The sequence below is a fragment of the Grammomys surdaster genome, unplaced genomic scaffold (genome assembly GCF_004785775.1).
Source record: "Grammomys surdaster isolate TR1022 unplaced genomic scaffold, NIH_TR_1.0 125635, whole genome shotgun sequence".
Taxonomy (NCBI): Eukaryota; Metazoa; Chordata; class Mammalia; order Rodentia; family Muridae; genus Grammomys; species Grammomys surdaster.
This window is the reverse complement of record NW_021620473.1, coordinates 1,514,106-1,529,699: the sequence shown is the minus strand read 5'-3', so window position 1 is coordinate 1,529,699 and position 15,594 is coordinate 1,514,106. Positions and strand designations below refer to the sequence as shown.

The window sequence follows — 15,594 nt, the reverse complement described above, 5'->3', positions numbered from 1 at the left end:
CTGCTTCTGGTCTTCCATTAGAATTCTAGAATCTATTTATAGATTCTAACACACACGCACACACACACACACACAATTCCATTGTGAAATTATTGCAAGTTCACTGAAGCTAGAGGTCACTATGGAAATTTTTGACATTTTAACTATATCAAAGTTTCTTCTCCAACCACGTTTTAATATAATACCACCTCTACTTGTGCATATATTCTTCAGTATTTTTTTAAAAAAAGATTTTAACTCTGAGAATTTCATATGGTACTTTTTGGTTCTATTCCCCCCTTCCCAATTCTGCCCATCAATCCATGACCCCTATTTTTGTTAATCCCATTGAGTCCAACTTGTGCTGTTTACACAATTCTTGAATGTAGATGACATACTGGTGTGTAGGTGTGGATGTGTGGAGGGTTGGTGTAGACATGGGTGTGAGTGTTGGTATGGGTATCAGTGTGAGTATGGATGTTATGTGTGCTGTGTGTATGAGTGTTGGTCTATCTACCAGGGGTCACACGTTTTAAGAAAACTGACTCTCCCTCTCTCAGCATCAAGCAACTGCCAACAGCTCCTTAGCTAAGAGTGGGCCTTCATGGTCATATCCACTGTCATTGCTTGGATTTTGTCTAGCTGGAGCTCACACAGGTCTTGTTCATATGTGCAGTGTCCATTACATCCAAAAATCATAACTACTTAGTAGTAACCTACCCCCTCTGGCCTTTATAATCTGCCCACCCCCTCTTCTAGTGATCCCTGAGCCTTTAGAGGTTGGGGTGACAAAGATGTCCTACAGGGTGATTTTAAAAGCTAAAGTATTGGATTTACTTAACCTTCATATTATATTTGGTTTGGTGATCTTCTGACATTATAAACGGTACTTGTGGTTTATCCATGTTTTTGTAGTTTTTGTTGCAGCAATACAACTGGTTATTTCTTTGACTTTACACCTATTTACCCTTTCTGTACTCTCACGTTAGTATTAATAACTTAAGAATATCTTTTTACAAGGACAGTTTAAAATGTGTGAATAATTATGCTTCCTTTTAAAAACTTCTTGTTTTGCTGGTGACCTCTAGTCGCACCCAGCACAGAGGCAGTAATGATAAGCACCCATGTCAGACTGGATTTGGTAGAAGCTTTCCATGTTTAAACTGTCAGCCTGACATTTTATGTGTGTTTATTTTATATACTCTCTTAGTTCAATGATGTTTCCTCCCATTGGTAGTTTACTAAGGATCTTTTGCCATGAGTCAATATTGAATTTTATCAGTGCGCTCCTTCTCTTGAGATGACCCTGTAACTTCTCTTTTTGTCTGTTTAATATGGAAGACTACATTAACACAGTAATACATTAAAAACAAATTTGCATTGTTGAAATAACCAACGTGCTCTCAGGCTCTCAGGCTCTCACTCTCTGTTGCATGTGTGTATGGTGTATGTGTGTAGGCTCATACACACACACACACGCACACACACACAGAGATGCAGATACTTTTAGGTTTTATTTTTATATAATCTGTTCAAAACATAGCCAGTTTATGTAATTCTTTTTTTAAGCAGTTTTAACCCAGCTAGAAAATCGAGATCACATATCCTGATGAGTCAGACAGGAAGCACTCTCCTGTACACCGTTCTCCAGAAAGGGTGACGTAGGATTGAATTATCCCCTGAATATGTGGCAACCAAGTGCCCTAGGGTATCTCAGCTGAGGAGCTGTTGGTGGAAATAGTAAATGACAAAAATTGACCCAAATTTTTGCCTCTCGTTGTGTCCGTGCCCTGTACAGTACAGAGTTTTAGATAGCAAGTATTTGCCATGCCCCCACGACAAAGTAGATTTGTAACTGCATAAGATGCTGGATTACTGCAAAACAAACAACAGGGAAGTTTCAAGCCTGGGTCTCAAAGAGCCCAGTTTCTGCATTAGGTTCAGAAACTCTACTCAGCCATCAGATAGAAAAGCCTGGATCAGTCTTCTGGAAAATGGGAGTTATCAAGGAGAGGTGACCTATCCCAACTATTTCACTGTAGGAGAGTCAGAAACTCCAGCAACTGGTGTGAGTTCCCTGAGTGAGTCGTGTGAGAAGCTAGAGTTCCCAGCCTTGCACAGCCCTGGTGGCAAGCAGAGTTCCACGAGGACACTGCTTCCAAAGATGGGCTATGTTTGATTTGCTGGCAGCAAAACTCAAGGCCAAATATATTGAGTCATAAACTCACTTGTTCTAGTGATAATAAGACTGCCTATGTTCATCAGGGTAATTTATATTTTTCAATGATAATGTTTTTTCTCACTTTTTCACTTTATTATTATATTAATATATGGCCATTGCATTAATTTTTATATTGCCTACTGGTGTCTTATCACAGTAATCACTTTTAAAATATTTTCTCACTTTTTAAAAAAACTGATTATTTATTTTCAACTTATGTGTATGATGAGTCTTTGCCCACATTCTATGTACCACATGCATGCAGTGCCTCCAGAGGCCAGAAGAGGGCATCAGATCCTGGGAACTGAGGTCACTGATAGTTGTGTGCTGGGAAGCAAATTCCCAGTCCTTGGCAAAGTTAACGACAGATGCTCTGAGGCTTTCCAGTGCCCTTATTTTTTTTCTTGTTCAAGACTCTATATTTATCTTTTTAAAAGACCAAGTTTGGTGAATTTTTAACTTGCCTGATCATTGTATTCATTTCTGCTCTTATACACTGATTATTTCATGCTTTTTACTATTTTCGGATCACTTTATAGCTTTTTTTCCCAACCTCCTACTCTGGATACTTAGCTCACTAAAAGTGTTTCCGTCTGAGAGTGAATCTTTCTCTCATTTCTTCTTTTATTCTAGTAGATGCTTATTCTTTCCTTAAACCAGACTATGACTTTTAAGAAAATATCTACATCCTTACATGGATAAAAGTGAGAGGCCAGTTATTTCCCCCAGATTCACTACTGATGTAATGAAATTCCACTGTCATCTTAGAACATAATCCATCAGTCACCTCCGTGAGTTGTGTGAAGACTCCTCTATGTTTTTTGTGAAGTCAACGTTCCCATGTATCAGTTTTTACAGAGATAACTATTTGCAAGTTGTGTTATGCATTTGTTATTGGATTTATAGACAGCATAACACAGATATGTCAAGTGTGCTAAGCTCATATGCTTACTAACTGGTTGCCTGTTTGATCTACAAATTACAACTTGAAATACACTAAAAATCAATTTATTTATTTTTCCTAACTTATCTCTTGTGCATGTCAGTATATATATTTAGTGAGTATCTTCATCAAAGAATATTGTGCACATAAAAAAATACACAAATCATAAAAATACTACTGGGGAGTTAATGTGGCCGGAACACATTGTGGAATTGCTACCCAATTCAATGAACAAGGGTTGAACAATACTTTACAGGCCACTACTCTACTTTTCAGTCCTCACTCTTCCCTTCCAGCAAAAGCCTGGACCAAGTCGGGTTCATCTTCCCTGTGCTTCCTTTTAAGAGAATAGTGAACACTCTACTCACTTTGTTGTTGGACTCATTGTGTTCAACCGCAAGGACACAGCACAATTTGTCCATGCTAGTAACTGCGTAGAATATACTTCGTAATAATGCTGCAATTCACAAATCTCATACTTTCAATGGATTTTTGTTTCGTTTTTCTGTTATGGATATTGCTAGTTAAAAAAAAAACATTTTATTGGACTAGAAGGATGACTCAGAAGAGCACTTGCTGTTCTTTCAGAGGACTGGGGTTCTATTCCCAGCACCCATATGAATCACATACATACATGCTGACAAAACACAAATAAATCTTTACAAAAACATTGTTTATGTGTGTGAATGTTTATGAATGTGTGTGAATATGTGCATGCATGTGTGATGTATTTATTCCAGAGAATATTATTTGCTTAGAAATGGATTTTTTTATTAATTCACACATGCATATATATATAGCCAGACATCTTTCCATGGCATTTACACCAACTTCTATTCATGCCTGCAGTGAATGAAGGTTCTAGTTGCTCCATATCCTGGAAAAACATCTGCTCGTGGCAGTCTTGTTAATGTTAGTTTTCTGATCAGAATTCAGTAGCATCCATGTGTGGCTTTCTCACCCCAGTTACTAACCAGACGGATGCCTTTCCTCTATTTACGAGACTTTGGGTATTACCTTCTGTGAAGTGCCTTCCAGCATGTTTGTCTGCTTTGTAATTGGATAGATATTTCCTTGACTTGAAGAGCTTCACTACATGATGTAGATCAAAGGTCTTTGTAGAATGTAACTGTTAGTAACAGCTTGAGCTGTGTTATGAAATGCCTTTCTTACACTCAGTAATATATTTTACAGAAAAGATAGTCATTTTGATAAATTCCACTTTAGCCACCTACTTCTTTACGGTTATTATATTCTCTTTAAAATATCTTTTTCAGATTAAGGTTGTAAAGATATTCTTCTATAGTGTATTAGTCAGGCTACTGTAAAGTAACAGAACTTACAGAATGAATATATATGTATAATACATATATACAAATATGCACATAAAAATACACACACACACACACACACACACACATATATATGGGATTTATCAGAATCCAACAATGGCTGGCTGTGAACTGAAAGTCCAAGAATCCAGTAGTTGCTCAGTCCACAAAACTATGTATCTCAGCAGATCTTCAATATATGCTAGAGTCCTGAAGAAGTAGACTCTAATGCCAGTGAAGGAATTGGTGTGCTAGAAAAGTGAAGGAAAGCAGGCAAAAAGCAAAAGTTTCCTTCCTTCTCCTATGTCCTTATAGAAACACCCAACAGAAGGTATGGTCCAGATTAAAGGTATGTGTCTTTTCAGGTTTCTTCATACCATAAAGACTAGAAGTGGATTGCTCCACTTCATACCAAGCAAAAAAAACTTCTTACAGGTGTACCCTCCATTTATGGATTGGATTTCATTTCAAGATTTAGTCAAGTTGTCAACCAATAATAACCATCACCATTTCATTCATGGTTTGGGTTGGACTTTTGAATTGAAATTGGTTTCACCCAAGGTGCAAAATAAGAGTAAAAAAGTTAGCTGTTCCCTCGGAGCCTCAGATGATGAAATGCTCTATCCCTCCAGGGCCATGCTTCCCTTCCATATGGCCCTGCTTCTGCCACATATTCTGAGATTCCCTCATTAAGCCTGTGTATCTGTAGAGTTACCTGTGGTTGTATAGTGACCCCTGGGCTTTGACCCCATGTCAGTAGTGTCTCTCCCACCTCCTCAAGTTACTTTGGACTCATTTTCCTTTGTAAAGCTCTACTTTCCTGTTAGCATTAGTTTGTTGTTGCTGTTACATTTAAACAGGACAAACTGAATCTTAGGAGTCCATTTGAACCCATTAATCTAACCCTGCATATGAGCACTTTTTCTGTATTTTTTAAAACTCTATTAAATTTGTCATTTGGCATTTTCATACAATGCACTCTGATTACCCTCCCTCCTTCCCTTCCCCACCTCCTTCTCCCCATCAGCCCCCTCTTCTTCCTATAGGTCCCCTACATGTGTGTGTTTTTTATTTGGTTTGAAACCCAATGTTTTCAGGCAGAGCCTTTACTCTTCCCCTGGGCTTGGTGCTCTCCAATGGAGCCTGGTAGGCTCACCAATGGTTGTTCAACTGGTGCTGATGACTGCCAACTACTTTAAATTGTAAATATTGTGAACTGGAGTTTTATCCACTACCTGACATCAAATGTGTCTCTCCTCCTGCCTTATTTTTGGCTAATGGAAGTTTGGAGACTGGGCTTCATTTCTGTCACTCAGTCTGTCCTCTAACTCATGGGCTTCAGTGATTCTCCTGCCTCAGCCTCCCAAGTAGCTGTGACGGCTGGGGCATGCTCTTAGGCCCAGACTGATAGAGGAGTTGTTTTGTCAATTTGTTTGTTTCTTTGTTTTAATCCCTTCCTTGTCTTACTCTTAAATTTGGCCCGCAACATGATTCCTGTTATTTAAGCCATGGGTTACATTATTGACATATAAACTTAAAATCTACAGTTATTGAATTCCCCCATATTTTTGCACTTTGCGTCAAACCATCCTATACTGTAATGCTGTTATAATTTTATTTTTCTAAAATTAATTAATATTATTATTAATAAAACAATAATTTTCCATGTTTGTGTATGCTTTCAATATTTTTTAGCAATCCTTTTTTAAAGAGTGTTTTAAATCGCATGGAGGCATGTGTTTATGTGTGCATATGTATACACGAAAGGAGGTGCCTGTGTAGTCTAGAAGAGGAAGTCAAATCACCTGGACATGGAATTACAGATGACTGTGAGCCTTCCAACGTGAGTGCTTCGAACCAAACCCGAGTCCTGTCAAAGAACAACAAACACCCAGAACCAGGGAGTCATCTCTCCAGCCTGTCTTTACCAGTTCTTCTCCTACTTAACAATATATGCTTTCTTTAGAAAATGTATTTTTTTAATGAAAACCTGGTGGTCATAAGCTAAGAGTTTTGACTGTCTGCAGGTGTTTTATCTTATCACCTTCCTCACCTACAGATAAAGCTGTGTCTGCACAATTACTTTGAAGAGTTATTTTTCTCCTGAAAAATTATAAAATATTTCCCTCCTATCTCTTGACTTCTGCTTTTACATTTTAAAACCATCTATTTGATTCAAACTATTATTTTGCTTTAATTTATTATCTCTTCCCATTGAATACTTTTCATATCTTCTTCGTGTAATATACCATTAAAAATCTTCCAAAGAGTCCTTTCCTCTTTGCATTCAAGGTTTGCAATGTAGTATTACAAAGCAGCATTCTGAGCGAGGAACACTATTTCTTTACACTGAGACTCCAGATATCACCATACGACTTGCTTTGGACAATAAACCACTAGCCATGTGATCAACTAAAAGAGCCTTTTAAAGCACAAATTCTCGGGCTCGCTTGCTCTTGGTGCTCGGAATCCTAAGGCTACCATGTGAAGATGGCCAAACCGTTCCATTAGAGGCTGAGATGCCAAAGTGAGAAGGATGGAAGGAGAGCCATCTTGGTTCACCTTGCCACTTGCTGAGGGGCCACTTGGCCCCAGGCTCCCCAGGGAGCCCAGCAGGCACCACCATAGTGAATCAAAAAGCAGAAACAATACTGGGCCTGGGTGCTAACTAAAATTATCCTTTAAACCTCTCAATTTCTAAGTGACCCAGTGGGCTGCAAGTAACACAGGGTATATTCATTTTGCCTCTTGTAATAATAATCAACATATTTTGACAATTCAGAAACTTCCTAACAATTATATTTCTAACAGCTCCTGTAACATTTTTTCTTCCTTAAATTCTCCAGGTTTAATTTGGAAATTAATTAGACATTCTTTATTCCTAAATTTTTCACATAGATATGAAAATAAATACGTAACATGCCTATCTATAAATATTTGTATTGGGTAACCATTTGAATATACTGTAGGTATACATACATGTATACATATCTGTGAACACACACTAAACAGGTGTATAAAATTCATATTTATCCTTCTTTTCTGCATTTTAACCTCTTCTTTTCCTCCTTACTTCTGTAGAACTATCAGGGTAATGACCTTCTCACTAAGTACCCTTTTAAGGCTGCTCAACCTACCTGTGTCTCAGCTAATGCTTAACAGACTCACTGAAGTCTTAGCTCACCTGGTGACCAGAGTTCTCATCTCTAGAAGTGTTTTCAGTTCAATCACCCCCCATCAAATTCATAATCTCTGGTTAGCACACATAATTTAATAGTGTGTTACTTTAAATATCTCAAGCATGAGGATTTAAAAAAAATTATTTGCTAATTTCATTTCTGCAATCCTTGAAGGGCTAATTTATTTCTTTCCCTTTGTCACCCATGATGATTCATGTACTCCTCCTTTCAACAATTAATCAGCTGGGTACTGCAAGAGGACTGAGAGTGACTTCGCCAAAATTAATTTCCATTATTACAGTATCACAACGTATCTACCAAGGACAGCCTGGAGCATTTATTGCATTAAACCTAGGGTGACATTCACATGACAATAAGGCTGAGGTTAAGTTTTCAAAAACACATTTTTTGTCATCTGAGTGGAGAGGGAAGCAGGCTGGTTTACACACCATCTGGCTTTGCTGAGTAAATGACTCTGTCTGCCTCCCCTCCACTAAGGCTTTAGTTCAGAAGTTTCTATCCAATATTCTCCAACATGCATAGGATCTAAGAGGCTTCTCATACTTCACAGACTGCTAAAATTCAAAGTTCCAACTAGAGTTTTCACACATTTGTAATAGGGGTGCAAAATGGCTCACACGGTTTGTAAAATAATTTGGCAGTTTCCTATGAACTTGGACATTAATTTCTGACTCAGTGATCTCACACCTACATATTTGTGTATGTGAACAAAACCTTTTACTCACAAAAGTCTATCTGCAAATGCTTCTAGTGATTTTATAAGTGCTAAAAATGGAAAACACTCAAATGTTCATCAGTTGAGAAACAGCTTCACCGTCATGTGTGTGCTTCCTAGCTTTTACTGTCAACTTGGCACATCCCAGAGTCACAAGATTTAGGAGCCTCAACTGAGGGGTCACTCAAATGAGGCTGGCCTGTGGGCATGTGTTTGGGAGATTGTCTTGACTGTTAACTGACACTGGTGTGAGAAGAAGGGTCCAGGCCATGATGAGTCACACCATTCTTTTACAGGTAGTCATGGCCTATATAATAAAGCTACCTAAGTATAAGCCTGAGAACAAACCTGTAAACAGCATTCCTATAGTTTCTGATCCAAATTCCTGCTTGAGTTTCTGCCCTGACTTCCCTCAATGATGCATAGACTATAACCCAAACAATCCCTTCCTTCCCCCTAAGTTACTCCATCATGATATTTGTCTCTATTTTGCAAAAAGTAAACTTATACACTGTGGTTTATTCGTACTGAAAAATTGGAACATTATTCAGCAATGTAAAAGAGTGAACTACCCACAAGAATTTTAGTGAACTACAATGTACATAGTTATACAAATGTCCATATGTACAAATGATTTCATGAATAGAACATTCTGGGAAAGCAAAATTCAGAACAGATGAGTGGATTAGGATAAAGAGAAATGAGAAAGGAATAACCTGGAGATGTTGGAGTAATTCTTTATCTTCATAGCAGTTGCAGGGCTGAGCTAAAATTTCTCAAAATAATAAAGTTGTACATTTAGAATGGGCATCTTTTGATATATTTTGTAGTGTGGTGGCATGATGCAGCAGGAGGGGGTGCCCCCCCCAAGGTATCAGACATACAATGGATCTAATATGAAATGAAGTTAATCTGGGACATGGGAACAGGGCCTAGGGAATGGAGTAGAGGCAGAGAAAGAAGGGAGACAGAGAAGAACTGAAAAAGAGGGGAGAGAGAAAGAAGGGAAGAGGGCAACTAGTAACATGTGGGAAGAGAGGGGGGGAGGAAGACAGAGGGTGGCCAAACAGTCCTTTTATAGCAAGCTAAGTTCTTACCTTGCTGTTGCTAGGAAACTGTTGGGTGGAGCCTAGAAAAAGTGCTAACACCTTTTACTGTGTGTAAATTATATCTTAATTTTCAAAGGAAAAGATCAAGGCTCTGTGTTTCTAGTTGAAATACACTCTTCTAGTTTTTTTTTTCTTTCCTCCATATATTTAGTCCCTAAGGATTTGCTTTCTTGTAAGTACAATGATGAATTTTAAAAGATTGCACCCATATTTTATCCAGCATTTATAAGTATTCCAAATCAAGAGAATTTCTAAAATATCAGTCTTCCATATTGCCAGAGGCAAAGCCTACCATTCTTTACAGAACAAGAGTATTTTAAAATTTAATGGTGTTAAGTTTCCAGTTCATTTTATCACAGTATCTTCATGTTTCCACTAAAAAGAACAATATACTTCCTGTATTGTCTTCATAGCCAAGCAAACCAAATCCAAAGAAGGTGAGATTTTACTTCATATGTACGAAAAGATACCTGTTTCAGATTCAATTATCATGTATCCTGATGATGGACCCAATCTTTTCTATCAATGTGATAAAACACCAGAACAAAGGCAACTTAAAAAAAGAATTTAATTGGGTTTACAGTTCTAGAGGATTAGAGTCTATGATTGTGTGAGAATGTGTTGTGGTAGCCAGCTAGATCAGTAGCTAAGAACCATGAACAGAAAGCCAGCCAAGAGAGCTAGCTCCAAATGGTGCTGACCAGAGTCTTCGGAAACCTCAAAGCCAGCCTCCCAGTAATATACCTCCTCCAGTAAGGCCATACCTCCTAATCCTCCCCAAATGGTTCCACTAATTGGGAACCAATTATTCAAACATATGAACACTTGAGGGCCATTCTCCTTCAAACCACTACAGTTATTTAAATCTTCCAGAATAAAGAGTTTAATGAGATACATCCAATAGGTCATTTATGTTCTTGATTACCCATGCCTATCAGGACAGAGAACTGAGTAGTTTATCTAAGGAGAATACAACATAGTGAGGTCCTAGGGTAAACTACTCAGCTTTCTGTCTAGTTTCAAAATATCTACTTTATAGAGTACTATGCCATTAAGTGAGCTAAAACCATGTATATTCAGTAAGTGTTCAATACTCGTTGCCATGCCCTTCCACTAGTATACTTGTATGCATATAACCAGCAACATCTTATGTTAAAGCATAAAGAACATCGTGGAAGAGGTGGTGGAATAACTGTAAGAGCCAAGGTTTGGGAAGTCACTATGAGTTTGTGTCTCCTAGACATGGAAAAGAAGCTTTAACCGTATTACCTCAACAATACATCTACCTAACAAGCCCTAAACAATGACAACACTAATAGACATGCTAATGAGGAAAGGGGAAATCTCGTGAGACCCTACCACTAACAAAAGACTATAGGCAACTAACAGCTGCTAGAAGAGGGAGAATTACTCTTTCCCAGGAACGAACTCTCTCTAATTGGTTATTCAATACCAAGGAGTTAGTCCTGAAACTATACACATACAGATAACACCAAATGGACTCAGAATGCTATATTTATAATTTTATGCATATATGTATAACAACATTAACTTTCTTAATTACTTTTCTATTGGTGTGAAGAGACATAATGACCAAGGCAACTCATAAAAGAGAGGATTTAATTTGGGGCTCATGCTTCCAGAGGGTAGTAGAGGCCACAACCATCATGATAGGGCAAGGCAGCAGGCAGGTAGGCATGGTACTTAGCAATAGCTGAGATCTTAGATATTGAAACAAGAAACACAAATCACAGAGAGAGAACTAACTGGGAATGGCATGAGCTTCTGAAACTTCAAAACCCAACCCCCAGTGACACAACTCCTCTAACAAGCCCTACCTCTTAATACTTCCGAAAGAGTTCTGTCAAGTAAGGACTAAGCTTTCAAATACACAAGCCTATAGGGACCATTCTCATTCAAAGTTCCATAGTAATTAAAGAAAAAGAAGTGATTTTGAGAGGGAGTGGGAGGGAGGATGTGGGAGAGGCTGAAGAGGAAAGAAAAGGTAGAAATGATTTAATTTTATTCTAATTAAAATTGAAAGAAAGAAAAAGAGAGAGAGAGAGAAAGAAAGAAAGAAAGAAAGAAAGAAAGAAAGAAAGAAAGAAAGAAAGAAAGGAAGGAAGAAAAGAAAGAAAGAAAGAAAGAAAGAAAGAAAGAGGGAGGGAGGGAGGGAGGAAGGATGGAAGGACAGAAGGACAGAAGGGAAGGAAAGAAAGAACAAAAAAGAACATTGAGCATTTCTCAATATATGTGGAAATCAGAGCTTACTTTGAAAAAGCCATGCTTTTGGTTACGTTGCCCAAGCCATAGATTGCTTCCTGGAGGAAGGTTGGTCTCCGGAGGATCTATCACACGCTCGTAAATCCTGTAAAAACAAAGAACATAGTTGTTAATAGAGGGACTTAAAGAAGAACCCAGAGGTGCCATATTGTTTACATAGTTGTACATAGCTGCTAGTTTAAAGAGGTTAAGATATGACATGCTTTAAATGCCAGGTACCAAGGCAGATCTTTTCCATGACAGTACTGGGCACCTCATGCCTTTCTTACCCCCTTATCATGATGTTGAGGGATGAGACTAAGAATGTCTACTCTGAGCAATGACCCCTACACAAACGTGGAAGGAAGTGATTTTATCTCAATGGTACAGGCCAAAGAGCCGACATAGAGAGAATGTGACCATGTTCACAAGTGCAGCCAACAGGGATAAAAAGTACATGTCAGGATTGTGGTAAAGCATCATCTCTCTGGCTCCAGGAACTGCCATATCGACACATCCCATCAACAACCAATCACAAGGCTTTCATTAAGCAGGACTTATGCTCCAAACTCCATAATAGGTAATAAGAAACTAAAGCAATGAGCTTTGGACAGACAGACCCATATAGTCCTATGACCATGAAACTTAAGACAGACAACATCCTGAAACATCCAACACATCCCAGGCTTGTCCACACAGAAGGTGGGATTTCACACAGAAGCTGGGAACAATTGTCTTGATTTCATCCTGCCAACGCCAGATAAACAGTGAGACAGGTTAAAAATCTGTGATTTCTCGAGACCAGCTAATGCCAAGCCTCCATTTTTCCCCACAGCAAACACCTCTCAGTACTTGTAGTTTCCTGTGATAAATACCACGACAAAAATCAAGATGGGAAGGGAAGGGTTTGTTTAGCTTACATAAGCAAGAAACAGAGACCACGGAGGAATGCTGCTTACTGGCTTATTCCCAGGCTCCCAGTTGGCTTTATTTCTTACACAGCCCAGGCCCACCTGCTCAGAGATAGTACAACCCACATCAATCACTAATCAAGAAAATGCCTGCACTGGCATGTCCATAGGCCAATCCAATGGAGGCAATTCCTCTACTGATGTTCTCTCTTTCCAGATGTGTCAGATTGCTGACCAAGATTAGCATCACAGTGCTGGAAGCCCAGAGAACTCTCAATGGGTTGAGATGGAGAGAGAGTCATACATTTCAGGTCCAAGTGAGGGCCCTACCTACTCATGTTTTCCACAGTCTTTGCTCAGGGCTGCTACTGAGAAGTCATTCCCAAGTTATATCAGGACCTCCTGGTTATCACGGAGCTGACTACCCCTTGCTGGAGAGCAGAAGGCGGTGTATTTCTCTAGAAGGTTCTCAGAAGGAAAGTCTAGAAGAACTGAAGACTTCTAGTTATATAAGGAAAAATAAAAAACCAGAGGGACTCTTGCTATTGGGAGCTGATATATTACAGCCTTTTACCCAAGCAATGCAGTCCATGACTATACATCTCCAGGAATATGCAGCTCAGAAGACTCTGTGGAAACCCTTGTTAGGAACATGAAATATATCAGGGCTTTTTCCACTAATTATATTTCCATTATAAATGGAAACTCAAAACATAATTAAGGAGAAATAAGTTTCCCTTAAGAAGATAGGCTATGTTTTCTTCACAGGAATCCAACCTTTTATGTGTGTTAGATGGGTCTTCTTACATAAAACAATTTGTTAAAGTGGCTTTATAGTACAACAATATATTATATACTTTCTCTTAAAGGGTTCCCAGGCTCGATATAGTGGAAAAGCTAGAAACAAGCCAAACTTACAACAAAAGAGAAAAACAAGCATAAGTTATAAAAGTATCAGCTTGTAAAAATTTACTATAGTCATTAAGAGTTATAAATATGCAGATTGTGAGAAATGGGAAAATATATACAAAATAATTTTCACTAGAGAACATGAAATATAAAGTTATTTATGTACTAAGGAGATAACGGTGGAAAAGTTATGTTTGACATTGGTGCATGCAAGACAGGCTAAGGAGAAATGGAGATCACTGTATTTAGAGGAAGAGATAGGACCATAATTTTCTACAAGGCTGTCTCACTAATAAATTTAAAACATTGTCAACCCATTTACCTTAGCCTGTATTTTCAAGTGTTCACCTCTGTCAGAGTCTGAGGAGTTTTCGGTGCTGATGCAGTCTTCCTTATATTCAATAAACTCTTCAACTATCTCCACTGAGCAGGGTAGGCCCTTAATATTTATAGAGCGCACAAGTGAATGGAGGATGGAACAAGCAAAAAATACCATACACTAGTGTTCCAATGTTGTATGCCCAGTCCCCACTAGGGTCTCCTCTATAGGCCAGGGAGAAGTATAAGATGCTGCCTCCCTGGCAACCAATGTCTTCCAAAAAGCAAGAATCACTAGAGAATTTGTGCACCAGCAGGCAGAATCAGCAAATTGCATACATGTATATCAACACAGAGACTTGAAAGACATGGTATTTTTTTAAGCTTGCAAACTCTTCATAAGAGACATCAGCAAGATTAACTAGTATAGCCATGATGCAGGAGCTTGTAAGTGCTGAGCTTTGAACTTGATGTTGTGGCCATGCTCCCACATTGCCTATTTAGATATTCAATAAAGAGATTTCACTGCAGAAGCTGTAGCCAAGCTATTGCTTCCCCCAAGAGTTAGACAAACAGAGCCTGTAATTTTTTTTTCAGAGAAAATATCAAAGTATATAATGAGATCACGCTTGGGTAACTCATGAAGTATCTAGATTTCTGAATGGGGAGGGTGTGGTTTGCCTCTCCTGGTGCATGCTCACATCCCAAGCCAAGTTGGTATCTTTTTGTACAATAGCAATATAAAAGTACAATTTATATAAATAAATTACTACTCCTGACTTGACTGACTTATCTAAAAGGAAGGGAAAAGAGAGATCTTGTAACTGAGACAAGGACTTGTAACTGCAGACTCACTGAGATGGCCACTAAATTGAGACAATTTGCAGAAAAAAGTCCTCAGAAGACAAGTATGTTCACTGTGAGAAGCAACTCTATTCTGTGCCAGTTTTTCATAATGCCTATATATACCTTTTATGTTTATGTCTTTTTTGTTGCTTCCTTACTGATCTCTGGCACTGTATGCTAGAATGACCCATGTGAGTTCCTCTTCAACCTTTTGTCTGAAACTATTATACAGCACATTAGTGTCTCTAAGGTCCTGGTAATAGATGGACTTGCCTTTTGGAAGAACTCGGGTATTCCAGTGACCTTGGCCCAGCGTGTTCCCCCTCAAGCTGTGTTTGCATTTCCTGACTGCCATTGCTCTTATCCTCTGCAGGGGCTGTATGGAGTAGAGCCTTTACCTCAGGACCCAGCCCTGTGTCTGCTCCATTGCACCATTTACTGATAGATCCTCTGTGATAGTCTATGAAGCACCTTGGAGTTTCTCTTCGGAACACTGCAGTTTCTCTTCGGATCATATAAATCTTTTTGCTTTTACCAAATTTATCACACTCTCATAGCCTGTCTGATGCAAATAATGAATTACTCTACAGTCATCTGAAGTCCCCCCCCCTTTTTTTTTGACCTGGTGACTCTCTAGCACTTAGTTTGTCTTGTCCTGATGGAAACAGATAACTCCAAAATGGGTGCTTTGCTCGTTGACTCTGTCCTCCCATAGGACACCTAAAAGGGGAGACCTTTGTTATTTTTGAGTCAGCATTTCTAGTGTGAAGAAGATTGCCAAAAGTAGTATATATCTACTGAGAATGGATGGATGGATGGATGGATGGATGGATGGATGGATGGATGGATG

General features: G+C 38.7%; 1 protein-coding gene across 3 annotated transcripts in view; it reads right to left on the bottom strand.

The window, feature by feature from the left end:
* Window positions 1-15,594, bottom strand: part of Nell1 (neural EGFL like 1) — an 829,837-nt gene that overhangs the window by 642,188 nt on the left and 172,055 nt on the right. For all 3 annotated transcript variants that reach the window (XM_028787438.1, XM_028787439.1, XM_028787440.1), the window contains one exon: window positions 11,770-11,866. In XM_028787438.1, the coding sequence (XP_028643271.1) occupies window positions 11,770-11,866 (97 nt within the window). The remainder of the gene's footprint in view (window positions 1-11,769; window positions 11,867-15,594) is intronic.